This window comes from Pongo pygmaeus, chromosome 4, assembly GCF_028885625.2.
Source record: "Pongo pygmaeus isolate AG05252 chromosome 4, NHGRI_mPonPyg2-v2.0_pri, whole genome shotgun sequence".
In the NCBI taxonomy this organism is placed as follows: domain Eukaryota; kingdom Metazoa; phylum Chordata; class Mammalia; order Primates; family Hominidae; genus Pongo; species Pongo pygmaeus.
In genome coordinates, this window is record NC_072377.2 from 182,301,452 (window position 1) to 182,317,922 (window position 16,471).

Here is a 16,471-nt window from a genome sequence, read left to right on the forward strand (position 1 = left end):
AAGATGGCAAAGTCTCGGCAGTTTGGAAACCACAGGGAGCAAAGCCACACGTCCATTACCCGCCGCCGTCTCTCCTCTGCCAACTTTTGCTGTTGCACCTCCTCCTCCTTCCGCCGCTTACGCTCCCGCTCCTCCCGTTTCTTTCTTTCTTTCTCCTGGTCAGCCCTGAGAGAGGCCAGGTAGGCCTCATCCTGCTGCTGTCTCAGCACTTGGGTCTGGTTTCTTTCTTCCCTGTGAACAGATCAAAAGCAAGAGAAGAAAAACAGCACTCTCACAAAGTTCTGTGTTTTCTTATACTGAAATTTTCTGGGTGTGTGTGTGTGTGTGTGTAAAAATATTGATATTCTTAGCAGATGACGATTTCACACTGCCATAAGGGATTCCAAAAGCAGAGCATGGCAGAATCTGAATAAGCCACCTTTTTTCTCAGTTTAATTTGGCAGAAAAGGAAACAGCAAGCTTTCCTCTCCTCTTTTAAAATAACTTTTCCCCTAATTCTAACAAATGTAACACAGTACTGTTATTATGAAGGGATCATCAATATCATATTTTACAAGTAAATACCATTTTGGGTTACTGCATTTTTGTACTGATCTCATAAAACCAAAACACACACATATATATCCATACACACATTGTAGCAGATCTGAAAATGTAGAGTTTTCAGAGTTATTGAGAGAATCACTAATCAAAGATAAAACATTATAAAATTTGGCATATCTCCTCTATTTTCTCTCCAATAAATTTGTTTTCTCTTAGCCAAAATATTTAGCCAATCAAAATAGTTGAACAGATGAAACATTCTTGCTTTATACTTTCTTTAAAAATTAAGATAAAATTTACATGCAGTGAAATGCACAGATCTTAAATGTACAATTCAATGAATTTTGATAAATGTAACCACGTAATCACCACTCCAATCAAGACAGAACATTTCAGTTACCTCAGAAAGTTTCCTCTTCTATACATTTTTTTACACTGTTAAAATAACACTATATTTACAGGATTTTGATCTTGCATTTTTCTTTATTTTTGGAGACAGGGCTAGCCTGTCACCCAGGCTAGAGTGCAGTGGTGCGATCATGACTCACTGCAGCCTCAACCTCCTAGGCTAAAGCAATCCTGCCACCTCAGCTTACAGGCGTGTACCACCACGCCTAGCTAATTTTTGTATTTTTTGTAGAGATGGGGTTTCACCATGTTGCCCGGGCTAACCTCAAACTCCTGAGTTCAAGCAATCTTCTTACCTCAGCCTCCCGAAATGCTGGGATTACAGGTATGAGCCAACATGCCCAGCCTGATTCTGCATTTTTCTAATATGTAACAAGCATGTCCTCATGTTATTAAAAGCTTTCCATAAAATTTAAGTTTGTTTAACTTTCTTGAGGGCAAGTTGGCATTACAAATCAAAAGCCTTAAAATATATTGTCTCACCCAGAAACTGCACTTCCAGGAATTTAAATTTTAATCTAAGGAAACCATCACAAATTGCAAAAAATTATCTCCCTGTATGCTATTTATAATAGTAACAAACCGAAAATAATCTAAAAATCCAACGAGAGTGGCCTGGTTAAATTATGATGTATTTAGATAATGGAATGTTATGCAGTAATTTTTAAAATGTGGCAGAATATTTAATGATGAGGGAAAACGCTGTGATACATTCTTACATAAAGAAGGGTTGTAAAAAAGTATTATCCCAATTTTACAAATAAATGTGTATGTATATAGGGGTGTGTGTTGTGTATAAAATTAAAAATATATATAACAATGTTCAAGTGGTGGTAGGATTATCAGTGATCTTAAATTTCTTCCTTGTGCTTTTTTGTGGTTTTAGGATTTCCTATAATTAATGTACATAACTTATGTAATGGAGAGGAATTATAACCATTCCACTTTTTTTTTTTTTTTACATCGAAGTTCTTTATATTACATTCAGCTATTCTAAATGCCACAATATACATTCTTGAGCATAGAGGCCTGTCTTTGTTTATTCATCCATTTATTATTTTTTAAAGACAGGGTCCTGCTCTGTCATCCAGGCTGGCATGCAGAGGCACAATCAGAGCTCACTGCTGCCTCGAACTCCTGGCCTCAAGCAATCCTCCTGCCTCAGGCTCCCAAGTAGCTGGGACTACAGGCATGTACCACCATGCCTGGCTAATTTTTTCTTATTTTTTGTAGAGATGGGGTCTCGCTTTGCTGCCCAGTCTGGATTCAAGTAATCCTCCTGCCTCAGCCTCCTAACGTGCTAGGATTTCAGGTGTTAGCCACTGCACCCAGCCCTTGTCTTTATTTTGAACATCTCTAAGAACAGATTACCTGATATAGAGTAATTTAGGTCTATATATGTAAATATTTTGACAATAAATGGGCAAAGCTAAAAGCTAATAGCGGCCTGATGCACAGAAGAAGTCAGGATTGGTAGAGCCCCAGAGGTCAGCCCTTCAAATTTACAACTGGTCTCTCTTTGTTCCAGAAGGAAACTCCCTTGTACCTTTCTAGGCGTTCTGACACCAGGTAAGTCTGGTTAGCATCCATGATAAATGTCAGTTGGTTAATGAGGTCATCAGGTTGAATGAGGCCTTCTAGCCGTCCCACCACAGTCATTCTTCGATCCTTCAGCATAATCATGGCCAGGAATGGATAGGTGTTCTCTCGTAAAGCCTGTGAGACTGACAAAAAGACCCAACAGATCAAGGGCAGGACTTGACGGTGAAAAAGATCAACCCTTAGACTTTCCACAATGAGTGAGAGAACTGTTTTAATCCTGGTTGGGGAAGACGGGACATATCATTTAGTCTCTGCTTTTTCCCCCCTCCTAGTTTCTTTTCTTTTTTTGAGCCAGGGTCTCACTATGTTGCTCTGGCTGGTCTCCAACTCCTGGGCTCAAGTGACCCCCCCACCTCAGCCTCCTGAGTAGCAGGGATTACAGGAGTGTGCCACCATGCCCAGTTCCTCCCAGTTTTGTAATCTTTTGTTTTTGTTATCAATTTGCACACCTATCCCTAGGTGCTTGACTAGAATAGGACAGGCTTTCCTGGCGGCGGTGTGGTTGTCGTGATGATGCCAGGGAAGGCTGCAGAGTTTAAGCATAATGTACACTTGATGGTAGGAAAAGGGTCTATAAAGAATTTGGCACAGTTTTTCCCTGTACAAGGGCTCAAACCTAAAAGGGCACAAGGCTGCAAATCTCAGCCTGATGATACCGATAATATTCTCCATCATCATTTTTTTTTCTCTTGCCTAATCCTTTCCTTATCCTTTCTCCCTGTGTATCTTTTCTCTATCCTTAAAAAGGTTAGTTTTTCTGTTCCAAAGAAGCTTATTGATAGAAAGTTGAGGCTGGGCTGGTAGCTCACACCTTTAATCCTAGCACTTTTGGGAGGCCGAGGTGGTTGGATCACTTGAGGTCAGGGGTTCGAGACCAGCCTGGCCAACATAATGAAACCCCATCTCTACAAAAAATACAAAAATTAGCAGGGTGTGGTGGTACGCGCCTGTAATTCCAGCTAGTCGAGAGGCTGAGGCAGGAGAATCGCTTGAACCCGGGAGGTGGAGGCTGCAGTGAACTGAGATCGCACCACTGCACTCCAACCTGGGTGACAGAGTAAGACTTGGTTTCAAAAAAAAAAAAAAAAAATTGGTTTCCAAATGACCAAGATTTTTACCATAACAGAGTTTTACCTATGTTTTCCTTATGGTGTGAAATAAGAGATTTTATAAACTTCTATTAAAAAAAAAATCCTTACCTTCCTTCTATTCACAACCTCCCTTCCGCCCCCCGCAAAGCCATATTAGAATGGCAAAACGCATGCAGGAATTTGGACGTTTAAAAACAATTAGGCTTAAGATTCAGACTCTGGGATGCAAGGACAACATCTGCCACATCTTTGGTTCTCAAGACATGGCACAGTATGTGGCATGCTAATATAAACTCAAAAGTTGCTGGATAGAGGTAGCCACAAAAATGACTACATTTTTCCTTACTGGATGCCTTCGTATCTTTTACTAACCGTCTAAAAATACTTATCTCCAAAGAAGAGTTACTGTCAGCAAAGATCTGAACTTTCCAAATCCATATCAGCACTCAAGGTACTCAAACAACTGACTCACTATGCAAGGGCTCTGTTAACATTGTTGATGAAAAGAATAAACTCTTCAGTAAAAAGCCCATTAAGATTAAAAGCAAGCTGCTAGCCAAGACTGGGTATTTCTAAGAATGTGGCAGGTTTTGGCAATGCTGAATGTGAAGAACGGGCTTTAGAATCTGGCAGACCCAATCGTACGCTACAACTTGCTAATTATGGCGGGGCGCAGTGGCTCACACCTGTAATCCCAGCACTTTGGGAGGCTGAGGTGGGCTGCTCACTTGAGTCCAGGAGTTTGAGGCTACGTGGTGAAACCCCATCTCTACTAAAAATACAAAAAAATTAGCTGGGCGTGGTGGTGCACGCCTGTAGTTCCAGCTACTCAGGAGGCTTAGGCAGGACAATCGCCTGAACCCAGGAGGCAGAGGTTGCAGTGAGCCAAGATCGCGCCACTGCACTCCAGCCTGGGCGACAGCAAGACTCCATCTCAAAAAAAATTTTTTTAATTAATTAAATAAAAAACAAAAAAATAAAACTTGCTAATTGTGTCATCTTCAGCCAGTGGCTTAAACTCTCTGAGCCTATTTCCTAAACCATAAAGCGAAGGTAATATGACCCCCCATCTCTCGGGACTGCTGAGAGGATTAAATGGGACAATATAAAACAGCAACTAGCATCGTATCTACCACAGAACAAACACACTTGTAATAAATGGCATGGCATGTCTTTCCAGACTATTCCAAAGATACTCCAACAATCTCAATGAGGCAGAAGAAACGTAACTTACCCCTGTATCCCTCAGGTTTGTTTGTAGAGCATGCCCAGAAGAGCATCCTAGTGTTTATTAGTGAAATAACTTCAGGTGCACAGAGTGTGTTGCTGTGGAAAGGTATGAAAAGGACATGAGAACAACTTGCTGACTACAAACTGTCACGAGAAAGAGTCAGAAAAGAGAAAGAAAATGATCAATCCACTTACCGACAAAACTCATCAGAGTCCTGGTGATCATCTCCATGAAGATAAACCAAAAGAAAGCGAAGCTCCCGTTTGGCATCGTTAAGTGCCTGTGAGAAAGATAAGATCACTCATTATTAAGAAGACTGTCTTGAGCTTATATTTAGGCTAAGGGTCCTAATGGATAGAGTTATGTATTTAGGAACAAAAGGAAAAATAAGGAAAAAAGGTGAGCGAGAAATCAGAAAATTCCTGAGCTCCTACCTTCACACCCCTGGCATTGTTCTCCCTATAGAAACTCCATGCTAACAAGCTTTAATGAAAAGGTTTTAGTGTTGTTAGGATTCAAACTTAACAGACACATGAGAGTAGACAGGCTTACAAACACAGGTTCCCAACAAATCATAGAAAAGTCAGCTGCACCCACAGTGTAAGGAAGATAAAAACAGGAGAATCTGACCATATGAAAGGGAGGTGAGAATTTTTCTACTTCACAGCTACAACATCCTTGTAAGTAAAAAATAACTGCGAAGACAACCCTGACCCCAGGCCACATATCGAGTAGGAATGATGGACTGTACGATCCAAAGGCATTCTAAAGAGCATAGGGTGTAAAAGACTTTCAAAGACAAGGCTAGTGTCCAAGACTCCTGTGCGTGCTCCTGCATGTGCGTGCTCCTGAGAACATTACACTGTACAACTGCCGACATGGTCAAGGGTGGTCTACCCTCAGGATCATAGCAGAGAGGGTACACGGGAGGTGCTCATCTCATTCATCTCTGTATCTCTAGCACTGAGGACATTGCCTGGCATACAGTAGGTGCTCAGTTTTTGTTGAGTGTGGTGGGAACAGCCAGCGAGGAGACTGACTATGATAAAAAGCAGATGTGGGAAAATGAAAGCAGGAAGCAAGGGTGAGCATTTTTCTCTTTCTCCAGATAGATTCAGGAATTCTGGAGGCTGCATAATAGAACCCCCTTTTGCCTATTCCCACAGCATTCCCATAGTTTTCCCTATTCCCATAGTGTTAATTCTATGTATTTCTCTGGCAAACTAGAGATATACCAAACACCCACAGAACTCTAATTTTTCCTCCCCTGAACGGTGAGGTCTTGAGTCAAAGGTCGACATGGCTGAGGTTGAACGAGATGTGCTGCCCTGAGTCTATGGTCTATGTCCTTATTCAATTCTGTGAGAGATCAAAGAAGATGTAGGCTTTGCCTTCAAGGGGCTTTCAGTCTGGTAGCAGAGATTAGCCATGAACACAAATAATATAGGAAAGAATATAAAATTGCTATCAATTTTTAAAAGCTATGGAAGAACAAAGGGAAAGATTAGTATTCTAGATTATGAGATAGGGCAGGACAGGGCACAACAATCAGGGATAGCTGTAAGTGGGGAGTGGCATGATCTAGCTGAAGGACTGGCAAGATTCCAATTAGCAAAAATGTGAGGAAGGCATTCCATGTGGAGGGACCGGCAAAAGCAAAGGCACAGAGGTAGGCAAGTACAGACTATGTTCAGGGAATGAGTCAGCTGGAACTGAGGGTATGGTAAAATAAGTTATGCAGAAAAGACCTCAAAAGAAGGGCAGCATTAGATCAAAGAGGGGCCAGCTAAAAGGTTTGGTCTTTTTTATTACCCCCCTGTAAGCAGTGAAGAGCTAATTAAGGTTTTTGAGTACAAGAAGGACATGATCAGTGCTGGGCTATGCTTTCCTTTGAGGATAGAATCATTTCGGTAAGTTGGCATCTATATGGTTTGTGGCACTGACCTGGCTGTACGTTCCCTGGTAGAAGACAGGGTGTGCCCTCCCATATTTCTCTTCAAAAGAGTGCATAAATGAAACAATGTCCCCAACGGGGTCAGTGACCCGGCTGCGAGGGTCAGGCCGTATAAAACGAAGAGCAAACCTGGGGAGGAAGGAATAAATATCACATGAATCCAGCTTACTATAGTGCATATGGAGTGGGCCAATTTGTACAGATTCCTGTAACAGAGCCAGAGGCACGGCAACAAAGGGAGGTGAACGGTCTGTGAGTGGACCATCAAATCCGAGAGTAGAGTCTGGTTCAAAAGCCATAAAGCAGCAAATGTTATTTTATTGCCTGTTCATGAAGAATGCAAACTACTGGGATTATAAATTCCAACACTGGCCTACATAAATCCTGAGTATTTTTTGTAGAACAATTTAGGGCTAGAAGGGTTTGGAAGGGAAGACACAGTATCCAAAAAGATCATGTGTCAGGCTATGCACCCAGACTCTCTAGAATGGCACTGTCTCAATACTGTAGCCACTAGTCAAATGTGGCTATTCTGAATTTAAATCTATTACATACAATTAAAATTCAGTTCCTTCCTAATGCTAGCCACTTTTCAAGTGCTCAACAGCCACGTGTTTAATGGCTTTCACATTGAACGGCGGAGATACAGAACGTTTCTATCATCACAGAGAGTTCTACTGGACAGTGCTCTAGGACAGAGGTCACTTTCTGGTTGTCCTACTTGCCCCTCCTTTTCCTTTCTGTTTTCCTGGGATTTTAAATATTGAGTTCACAACCCCAAACTATTCAAATTATGGATAGGAACTTCAAATCTGAAGTTGCGGTTATGATTTACTTGCTCTTCAAAGGGGCAAGTACATTTTGCTTGATGATTTATGGTTGATGGCATCCATGGAGGAAGTTATAAAACTGCTCCACAGTACCCTGGCAGATGTGGAGTACTGGCAGCTCTTGTAAAGTGAAGAATACATACCTAATGGTACCAAACATCTGTTTCTAAAGGGCCTACCCTATTTGTATAGTACCATTTATTTATCCTTTGGGTTTCCAGAGAAGGCAATGGGACAGAGGCTAATGTGTTACCTAACATTAAACAAGTTGGTTGGATGATACAGCTGCATTAAAATTAGTAATACATGCCATGCATATTTTCCCTAGAAAAGCAAACAATATTCATTTACTTGAAAAGTTTTCAGCACAGACAAGGTGATTAAACTATGATACTTTCCTTAACAAAAAGTGAGTCAATTCATTATCCCAACAAATTCCCCCTGGGTATACAATTCTACTTGGAATTTCTCCCGAGTAATCAAACCAAATTCATTGACACCAACATTCCAGAGCGAATTAAAAGCACAAAATGTAGTAAGTTGTATACGTGGGGGAATGGTTAGAAATTCTTCAGAAGACTGATGTTTTAACTACTTTCTTTGAAATTAAGCATTTTAGAATTCTCTCTTAAAGGCTTTATATTTTGTTCCTCATTACACAATATTCCCACGATCTACACAGTTTAGGACAATCAGCTTTTTTTATTTTTTTAGAAAAAAACAGAGATGTCAACTTAGTTTTCATTATGATTTTAAAGATTTTTACATTTTCATTCTTAAATAAAATGGGGATGGAAAGAGTACTAAGCAATTAATTAGTGACCATGAAGAATGTTGCTAAAGCAAGAAAGCCATTAAGCAGACAGCCTCATAAAACACCAAGGGGCCAATATAAAAGGTACTATCTGATCCTTGTACTTATGCAGCTGCTGGACCCACATCTTCAGCCTCTGCTCCCTAGAGCAGGGTAAAGGCTGTCCCATATTTGAAGGGAAGTACAGGTTCCCTGTATACACAAGGCCCAGACTACATATCCCAGCTCCATCTGCTGGCCTGGATGCCCTTGAACATTTTAGTTCCCCATAAAGCCTAGACGTGGCTCTGGACCAGATAACCCAAGCCTGATGTGCTAAGAAGTTGTGCCCCACTCATTTTCTTTTCTTTTTCTTCTTCTTTTTTTTGAGACGGAGTCCCGCTCTGTCGCCCAGGATGGAGTGCAGTGGTGCGATCTAGGCTCACTGCAAGCTCCGCCTCCCGGGTTCACGCCATTCTCCTGCCTCAGCCTCCTGAGTAGCTGGGACTACAGGCACCCGCCACCGCGCCTGGCTAATTTTTTGTATTTTTAGTAGAGACAGGGTTTCACCGTATTAGCCAGGATGGTCTTGATCTCCTGACCTTATGATCCGCCCACCTCGGCCTCCCAAGGTGCTGGGATTACAGGCGTGAGCCACAGAGCCCGGCCAGTTGTGCCCCACTCATTTTCTGGCCTTGGACCCTCTGTAGCTTCCAATGATGAGCTCTTTTAATGGTACATGAAGGAAGCTAGAAGAAAGGTGAAGGTATGAAGCAAGTGGGTATATACATAAAAGGGTTCCAGTGTTTGCAACCTAGGGGCTGCCAGGGCAAAGTGAAAAGGTACCGAAGCTGCCAGGCATGGTGGCTCATGCCAGCAATCCCAGCACTTCAGGAGGCCAAGACAGGTGGATTACTTGAGGCCAGGAGCTCAAGATCAGCCTGGCCAACAAAATGAGACTCCATCTCTACTGTCTCTACTAAAAATACAAAAATTAGCCAGGCGTGGTGGCGCATGCTTGTAATCCCAGCTATTTGGGAGGCTGAGGTATGAGAATCGCTTGAACCCAGGAGGTGAAGGTTGCAGTGAGTCGAGATGGTGGCACTGCACTCTAGCCCGGGTGACAGCGACAGAGCAAGACTCTGTTTCAAAAAAAGAAAGAAAAAGAAAGAAAGAAAAGGTATAACAGGAGTGTCTAGGGAGGTCCAACTATTGTAGGAGGAATCAAGGGCAAACTGGGTAATCTCAGAGCAAGAGAATTTGTTGGGATTGTGAGTAGTCAGGTGGAGAAGTAGTTTAGGAAAAAAGTTCTAAGGAGTGTGAAGCTAGGAGATGACAGTGGTTAGAAAGGAAAGGGTGTGGACATCAACTAGGAAGTGTAGAGGTGACAAATATGGTGGGGGGAGGAGGGGGAGACAAATAAATATAGTCAGACTGGTTTTTGCAAACAATAGGTAAGACTAATTTAAAAACAATTCCATTTCACAATGCCTGCCAATGCTTCAACAATTTAAAATACCTGTATATTATATTAAAAGACAGTTTGGGAAGAGTATTCGATCTCATGACAAATTGGTAAGTCAACATTGATAGAGCATAAAACTTATTTTGGCCTAAATTTCAGCTCCAAAGTCTTACTATTCTACTAATACATAAATCCAAAGGTACATACCTAAATATATCAAGTATCGTGTAATAGGTAAACCGGAATGGAAGCATTATCAAGTAATAACCCCATCCAAGCAGCCCCTGAAAGTCCAAAAACAAAGTTAGAGACAATTCTCTCAATCCCTAATATTTTATCAAATGGCTAGGTCAGATTTTCTCACTCTTTTTGGTCCTTCCATGTGATTTGTTCCTCTAAAATACAGTTCCTTCTTCCTGGCCACCTCATCCTTCTAAGTGCCACCATCTTTGGTCTTATTTCATCTTACTATCATTTTTTTTTGCAGAATTTTTGTATTAAATCTGCTTTAAGGTCCAGAGCTATATCTCCTGCCTGTAATCCCAGCACTTTGGGAGGTTGAGTGGGGCGGATCACCTGAGGTCAGGAGTTTGAGACCAGCCTGGCCAACACGGTGAAATCCCATCTCTACTAAAAATACAAAAATTAGCCAGGCATGGTGGCATGCACCTGTAGTCCCAGCTACTCAGGGAGGCTGAGGCAGGAGAATCGCTTAAATCCAGGAGGCGGAGGTTGCAGTGAGCCGAGATCTCACCACTGAACTCCAGCCTGGGGGCAGAGCAAGACTCTGTCTCAAAAAAACAAACAAACAAATAAAAACCAAAACTGCTTTAATACTTATTTTTGGCAGCTACTTATAGACTTGTCAAATTCAATTGCAAATTAATGTCCCCCAAATGATACACACTCATTCTTTCCTTTTTAGATTTACACATCAAAATATGGTATACAGAAATAAGCCAGGCTTGGTGGCTCACGCCTGTAATCCCAACACTTTGGGAGGCTGAGGCGGATGGATCACCTGGGGTCAGGAGTTCGAGACCAGCCTGGTCAACATGGTAAAACCCTGTCTCTACTAAAAATACAAAAATTAGCTGGGTGTGGTGGCTCACACCTGTACTCCCAGCAATTTGGGAAGCCAAGGCATGCAGATCACTTGAGGTCAGGAGTTTGAGACCAGCCTGGCCAACATGGTGAAACCCCGTCTCTACTAAAAATACAAAAATTAGCCAGATGCGGTGGTAGGCGCCTGTAATCCCAGCTACTCGGGAGGCTGAGGCAGGAGAATCACTTGAACCTGGGAAGCTGAGGTTCCAGTGAGCTGAGATCACACCACTGCACTCCAGCCTGGGCAACAGAGGGAGATTCTGTCCCAAAACAAAACAAACAAACATAAAAACCTAAAATAATGTATATAGAAATAGCAAGAAAGATAATCACTATTACTAACCTTGGACATTGGTATACAAACGTTAAGTAATTATATTAACCACAATGACAAATCCCCATATAGCTGCTTATCTTAGTAATAATGCTAATTATTATTGCTGTTATTAATTATTAAAACTAGCATACATCCAGGGCTCTATAGTTTATAAAGCATTTCATAGATGTCACATTGTGTTAACCTGAGACACTTTCTGGGTCTGTGGCCAGGAAGCTCTGGAGCCCCATGGCTGACATGGGAATCTGCTACTGTACTTCAGAAAACCACAGAGCACTACTTAGAAACATGTTTTAAAACATCAAGTAGGCCAGGCACAGTGCCTCAAGCCTGTAATTCCAGCACTTTGGGAGGCTGAGGTGGGCAGATAACTTGAGCTCAGGAGTTCAAGACCAGCCTGGGCAACATAGCAAGACCCCATCTCTACAAAAAATACAAAAATTAACCAGGATGGTAGCGCACACCTGTAGTCCCAGCTACTTAGGAGGCTGAGGTGGAGGACTGCTTGAGCCCAGGAGGTAGGACTAGGCTGCAGCGAGCCAAGATCATGCCACTGCACTCCAGGCTGGGCAACAGAGTGAGACCCTGTCTCAAACAGAACAAAACAAAACAAAAATCAAGTACTCCACAAAAAGGCTTGATGATGGAGTAAATTCTAACTGCTGCAATATTAAAGGGAGTGTTTTCTTAGGATTCTAAATGCAAGTATAAAAGTATAAGAGGTGAGTATAACCCCAAGGGTAAGAAAAAGAAAGTCCAAGAAGTTCTTTAGAATTCATTATCAGTGTACACATTTGACTTCCTTCAACAGACTGTGAGAAATTGAATTTGAAATGGGAAGACTGGCTCTTTATTCATGTCTGGATCCCCAGTAGCAAGATACCAGGTTATTGGAGTACTCTTAAATGTCTGTTAAATTTAAGTGAACCTCCTCCTTGCTACTAGCCCTTCAAGGCTAATTTCAAAGACGTGAACCTCCTCCTTGCTACTAGCCCTTCAAGGCTAATTTCAAAGACGTGGCCAAAGCTCCTACAAAGATTCCATGTACTTCCTCAAAACTGGTTTAAGATTAAGTAAACTGAAGCAACAAAGAACTTGAGTAAACAAATTGTAACTTAAGAGGTAGAAAACACTCTCCAAATAACTGGCAAAGAAAAGAAAAAAAAAAATGAGTAGTTTCTGTAACAATTCCTTGAGGAATCAGGGCAAAATAATATACCCAAGGGGCCAAGTCTAACTACCAGGTTTACATTCTAAATATTTATTTTGCTCCTGTCACAGGGAGATCAATATAACCAAGTGAATATACTTATAAATAAAAAAGGGGGAAATTCCAGCTATGAAATAACTTGCCCTTGGTTGAGGTCTTGAGACAACATAGCTGTAGATCCTGTGGTCAGCTGTATTAACCTGCAGGGGTCGTGATGGAGGTGGGTTGAAAACACTAGGTACACCCTCTTGCTCATTCAATCTGTCCTGTACAGCAGCCTGAGAAGGAAAACAGAGTGGCAAGAGTTTCAGCGATGCTCAAATCAACCAAGAACAAGAGGTGAGGCAACTATTGCGTGGTATTCCAAAACAGGATGGTCATGAATACACCAAAAGGTCACTGAGGAGTGCGCCTTCACGGGCCTGTTAACCAGCTGTACTTGGAGGCAACTGGAGTGACGGCTCCAGAATGCATCCACAGTAGAGGAGACGAGGAAACTTGTCTGGAAGCTACATTTATGCAGCAAGCATACTGCCTGTATTCAGATGGTAGGTATTATTCAGGGTGGCTGGGATATAAAGTGCTTCACTGTACAATCCCAAGAAAAGCTATCCTCAGAGAATACAATGTGGGCAGTACCCCTGGAGTTATGCAGTGAAGCAGTCCTGATGAGTGGCATCTGATGAAGGGGTTTGCAGCAGAGAAACTTCGGTCTGATCCTAGCTCCATCTCTCAGAAAAGTTGCTCAATGTATGAGCCTCAGGTCAGGCACGGTGGCTCAAACCTGTAATCCTAACACTTTGGGAGGCTGAGGTGAGAGGATTGCTTGAGCCCAGAGACCAGAAATTCGAGACCAGCCAGGGTAATGAAACGAGACCCTGTCTCTAAAAATAAAAAATAAAGAAGAAAAAAACATATGAGCCTCAGTTTCCTCATGTGCAAAATAAAGGAACAATATTTCTGAGTTAATCTGAAAATTTAATGAGTTGGCCATACATAAAGATCCTAACACAACTCCTGCCAGACTACTGATATTCAGTTTAAAAAATTCATTCCCTCCTTAACTCTGTCCTTGAAATAGATATTTGTCTCAATGTAGTAAAAAAAAGTTGACCTTACCCAAAGAGATGTCTGGCCTTTCCCTTTTGGGAGGTAATCTATGTCAGACCTGATAAGCATGTCTTTGTTACTAGATTTTAGGTTACAGCTGCAACACCCAGTAGTCTTAGGGTGAAAGCCGGCCATGCCAGAAAGACCAACCATGTGGTTTAGGGTGGGGAACTTTGGACAACTTGGTATCAGTTGACTTAAAGATTGAGTTCAACCATGTGGGCAGCCAAGCAAATCAATCGTGCCTATGTAATGATGCCCTAATAAATACTCTGGAAGCACTGAAGCTTCCCTGGTTGGCAATACAGTAGTCCCTTCTTATCCACAGGGATATGTTCCAAGACCTCCAGTAGATTCCTGAAACCACGTATAGTAATGAACTTGAATGCTGTCACTGGAAGCTATTTCTCTTCATGTCTTCCACTCAAAAAATGCCTTTTCCATCTTAACTATGCACTTATCATGCACTGTGGCTGCAATTTTTGCATAAGTGTGACAACAAAACTAGTATGAATTTCTTTTTCTTTCTTCACAATTTCACAAACACAAGCTAGATCTTAGCAACCTCAGCATATAATTTTTTTATTTCCTTATTAAGTCAGGAACTTTAACCCTTTTTTTTTTCTTGAGATGGACTCTCACTCTGTTGCCCAGGCTGGAGTGCAGTGGCACGATCTCAGCTCACCACAACCTCCACCTCCTGGGTTCAAGTGATTCTCCTGCCTCAGCCTCCCGAGTAGCTGGGATTACAGGCATGCGCCACCACGGCCGGCTAATTTTGTATTTTTAGTAGAGACGGGGTTTCACCATCTTGGCCAGGCTGGTCTTGAACTCCTCACCTCATGATCTACCCGCCTCGGCCTCCCAAAGTGCTGGGATTACAGGCGTGAGCCACCGCGCCTGGCCAGGAACTTTCGCCTTTTCACTTAAAGGACACATTTCCTGGCTTCTCTCTGGCATTAGCTGAATTGCCAGCATCACTACTCTTGTGCTTTGGGGCCAATATTAAGTAAAATAGGGGGACCTGAACAAAAGTACTGTAATGGCACAACAGTTGATCTGAAAACGGCTACTAACTGACTAACAGGTGGGTCTTGTATACAGCGTGGAGATGCTGGACAAATGGATAATTCACGTTCCGGGTAAGGTAGAATGGGACAGAGTGAGATTTCATCATGTTTCTCGGAACAACATGCATTTTAAAACTTATGAATTGTTTATTTCTGGAATCTTCCACTTAATATTTTCAAACCACAGTTGCCTACGAATAACTGAAACCACAGAATGTGAAACTGTGGGTGGAGGGGGCTACTATACTTCATGCATATTGTCAGACATCTATGCCAAGAAGGTAATGTGTCCCGACTCTGCAGGAGCGCAGTATGCAAGCTTCATGTCCAAAATCCTTTTAGATTTTGCCCCCTTTTTCTTTTTTTTTTTTTGAGACGGAGTCTAGCTCTGTCACCAGGCTGGAGTGCAGTGGTGCAATCTCAGCTCACTGCAACTTCTGCCTCCCAGGTTCAAGCAATTCTCCCACCTAATCCTCCGAGTAACTGGGATTACAGGCACGCACCGCCACACACAGCTAATTTTTGTATTTTTAGTAGAGATGGGGTTTCACCATGTTGGCCAGGATGGTCTTAAATTCCCGATCTCGTGATCCACCCACCTTGGCCTCCGAAAGGGCTGGGATTACAGGTGTGAGCCACCGCGCCCGGCCAACTCTGCCCTATTTGTCTCTTCCTTTAGCTGCTTTTAATCTATATGTTCCCTATAATAAACTATAATCATGACTGTAACAACTTTCAGTGAGTTCTAGTGAATTAGCAAATCTGAAGATGGTTTTGCGACACTCTGAAACTGCAGGTGGTTTCAGAAGTGAAGGTGGTCTTTAGGAGGGCAGTGTGCCCTCTAAACTCAATTACTGGCTTCAAACTTTGAAATTTGGCTAATATCAGGTAGTCCCCTAGTTTTACAATTCAATGAGGAAAGAATAATCTTTCAACAAATGATGCTGGGATAACTGGATATCCACATGCAAAAGAAAGTGGATTAACCCCTAGATCACACTATACGTAAAAATTAACTACAAATACATCAAATACATCAAAAACCTAAATGTAAAAGCTGAAATTATAAAACTCTTAAAACAAGGGTGTAAATCTTCACAACATCAGATTAAGCAAAAGTATCTTAGATACGACAACAAAAGCACACGCGACAAAAGAAAAAAGTAGATAAATTGGACTTCATCAAAACAAAAAACTTTTCTGCATCAAATTACACTATCATGAATATGGCAAGATGGCATGTACCTGTAGTCCCAGCTGTCAGGGTGGCTGAGGCAGGAAGGCTTCTTGAGCCCAGGACTTCAAGGTTACAGTGAGCTATGATCATGCCACTGCACTCCAGCCTGGGCAACAAACCAAGACTCTCTCTCTCAAAAAAAAAAAAAAAAAAAAAAAAACAGGCCGGGTACAGTGGCTCACGCCTGTAATCCCAGCACTTTGGGAGGCCGAGGCGGGCAGATCACGAGGTCAAGAGATCAAGACCATCCTGGCCAACACGGTGAAACCCCATCTCTACTAAAAATACAAAACAACAACAACAACAAAAAACCACAAACCACTATCAAGAGAGTAAAAAGATAACTCACAGAAAGGGAGAAAACATTTGCAAATTAAATATCAGATAAGCGCCAGGCATGGTGGCTCACGTCTGTAATCCCAACACTTTGGGAAGACAAGGTGGGAGAATCACTGGAGCCCAGGAGTTTAAGACCAGCCTGGT

At 42.1% G+C, this 16,471-nt stretch overlaps 1 protein-coding gene across 1 annotated transcript in view; it reads right to left on the reverse strand.

Annotated features, from left to right (window-relative positions):
- The window catches only part of FAF2 (Fas associated factor family member 2), a 63,350-nt gene that overhangs the window by 10,952 nt on the left and 35,927 nt on the right, over positions 1 to 16,471 (reverse strand). Inside the window, exons 3-9 of the mRNA XM_054487191.2 lie at positions 12,715 to 12,849; positions 10,125 to 10,201; positions 6,820 to 6,958; positions 5,070 to 5,155; positions 4,879 to 4,970; positions 2,498 to 2,675; positions 60 to 231 (exon numbers count right to left, since the gene is read on the reverse strand). Coding sequence (XP_054343166.1) covers positions 60 to 231; positions 2,498 to 2,675; positions 4,879 to 4,970; positions 5,070 to 5,155; positions 6,820 to 6,958; positions 10,125 to 10,201; positions 12,715 to 12,849 — 879 coding nt within the window. The remainder of the gene's footprint in view (positions 1 to 59; positions 232 to 2,497; positions 2,676 to 4,878; positions 4,971 to 5,069; positions 5,156 to 6,819; positions 6,959 to 10,124; positions 10,202 to 12,714; positions 12,850 to 16,471) is intronic.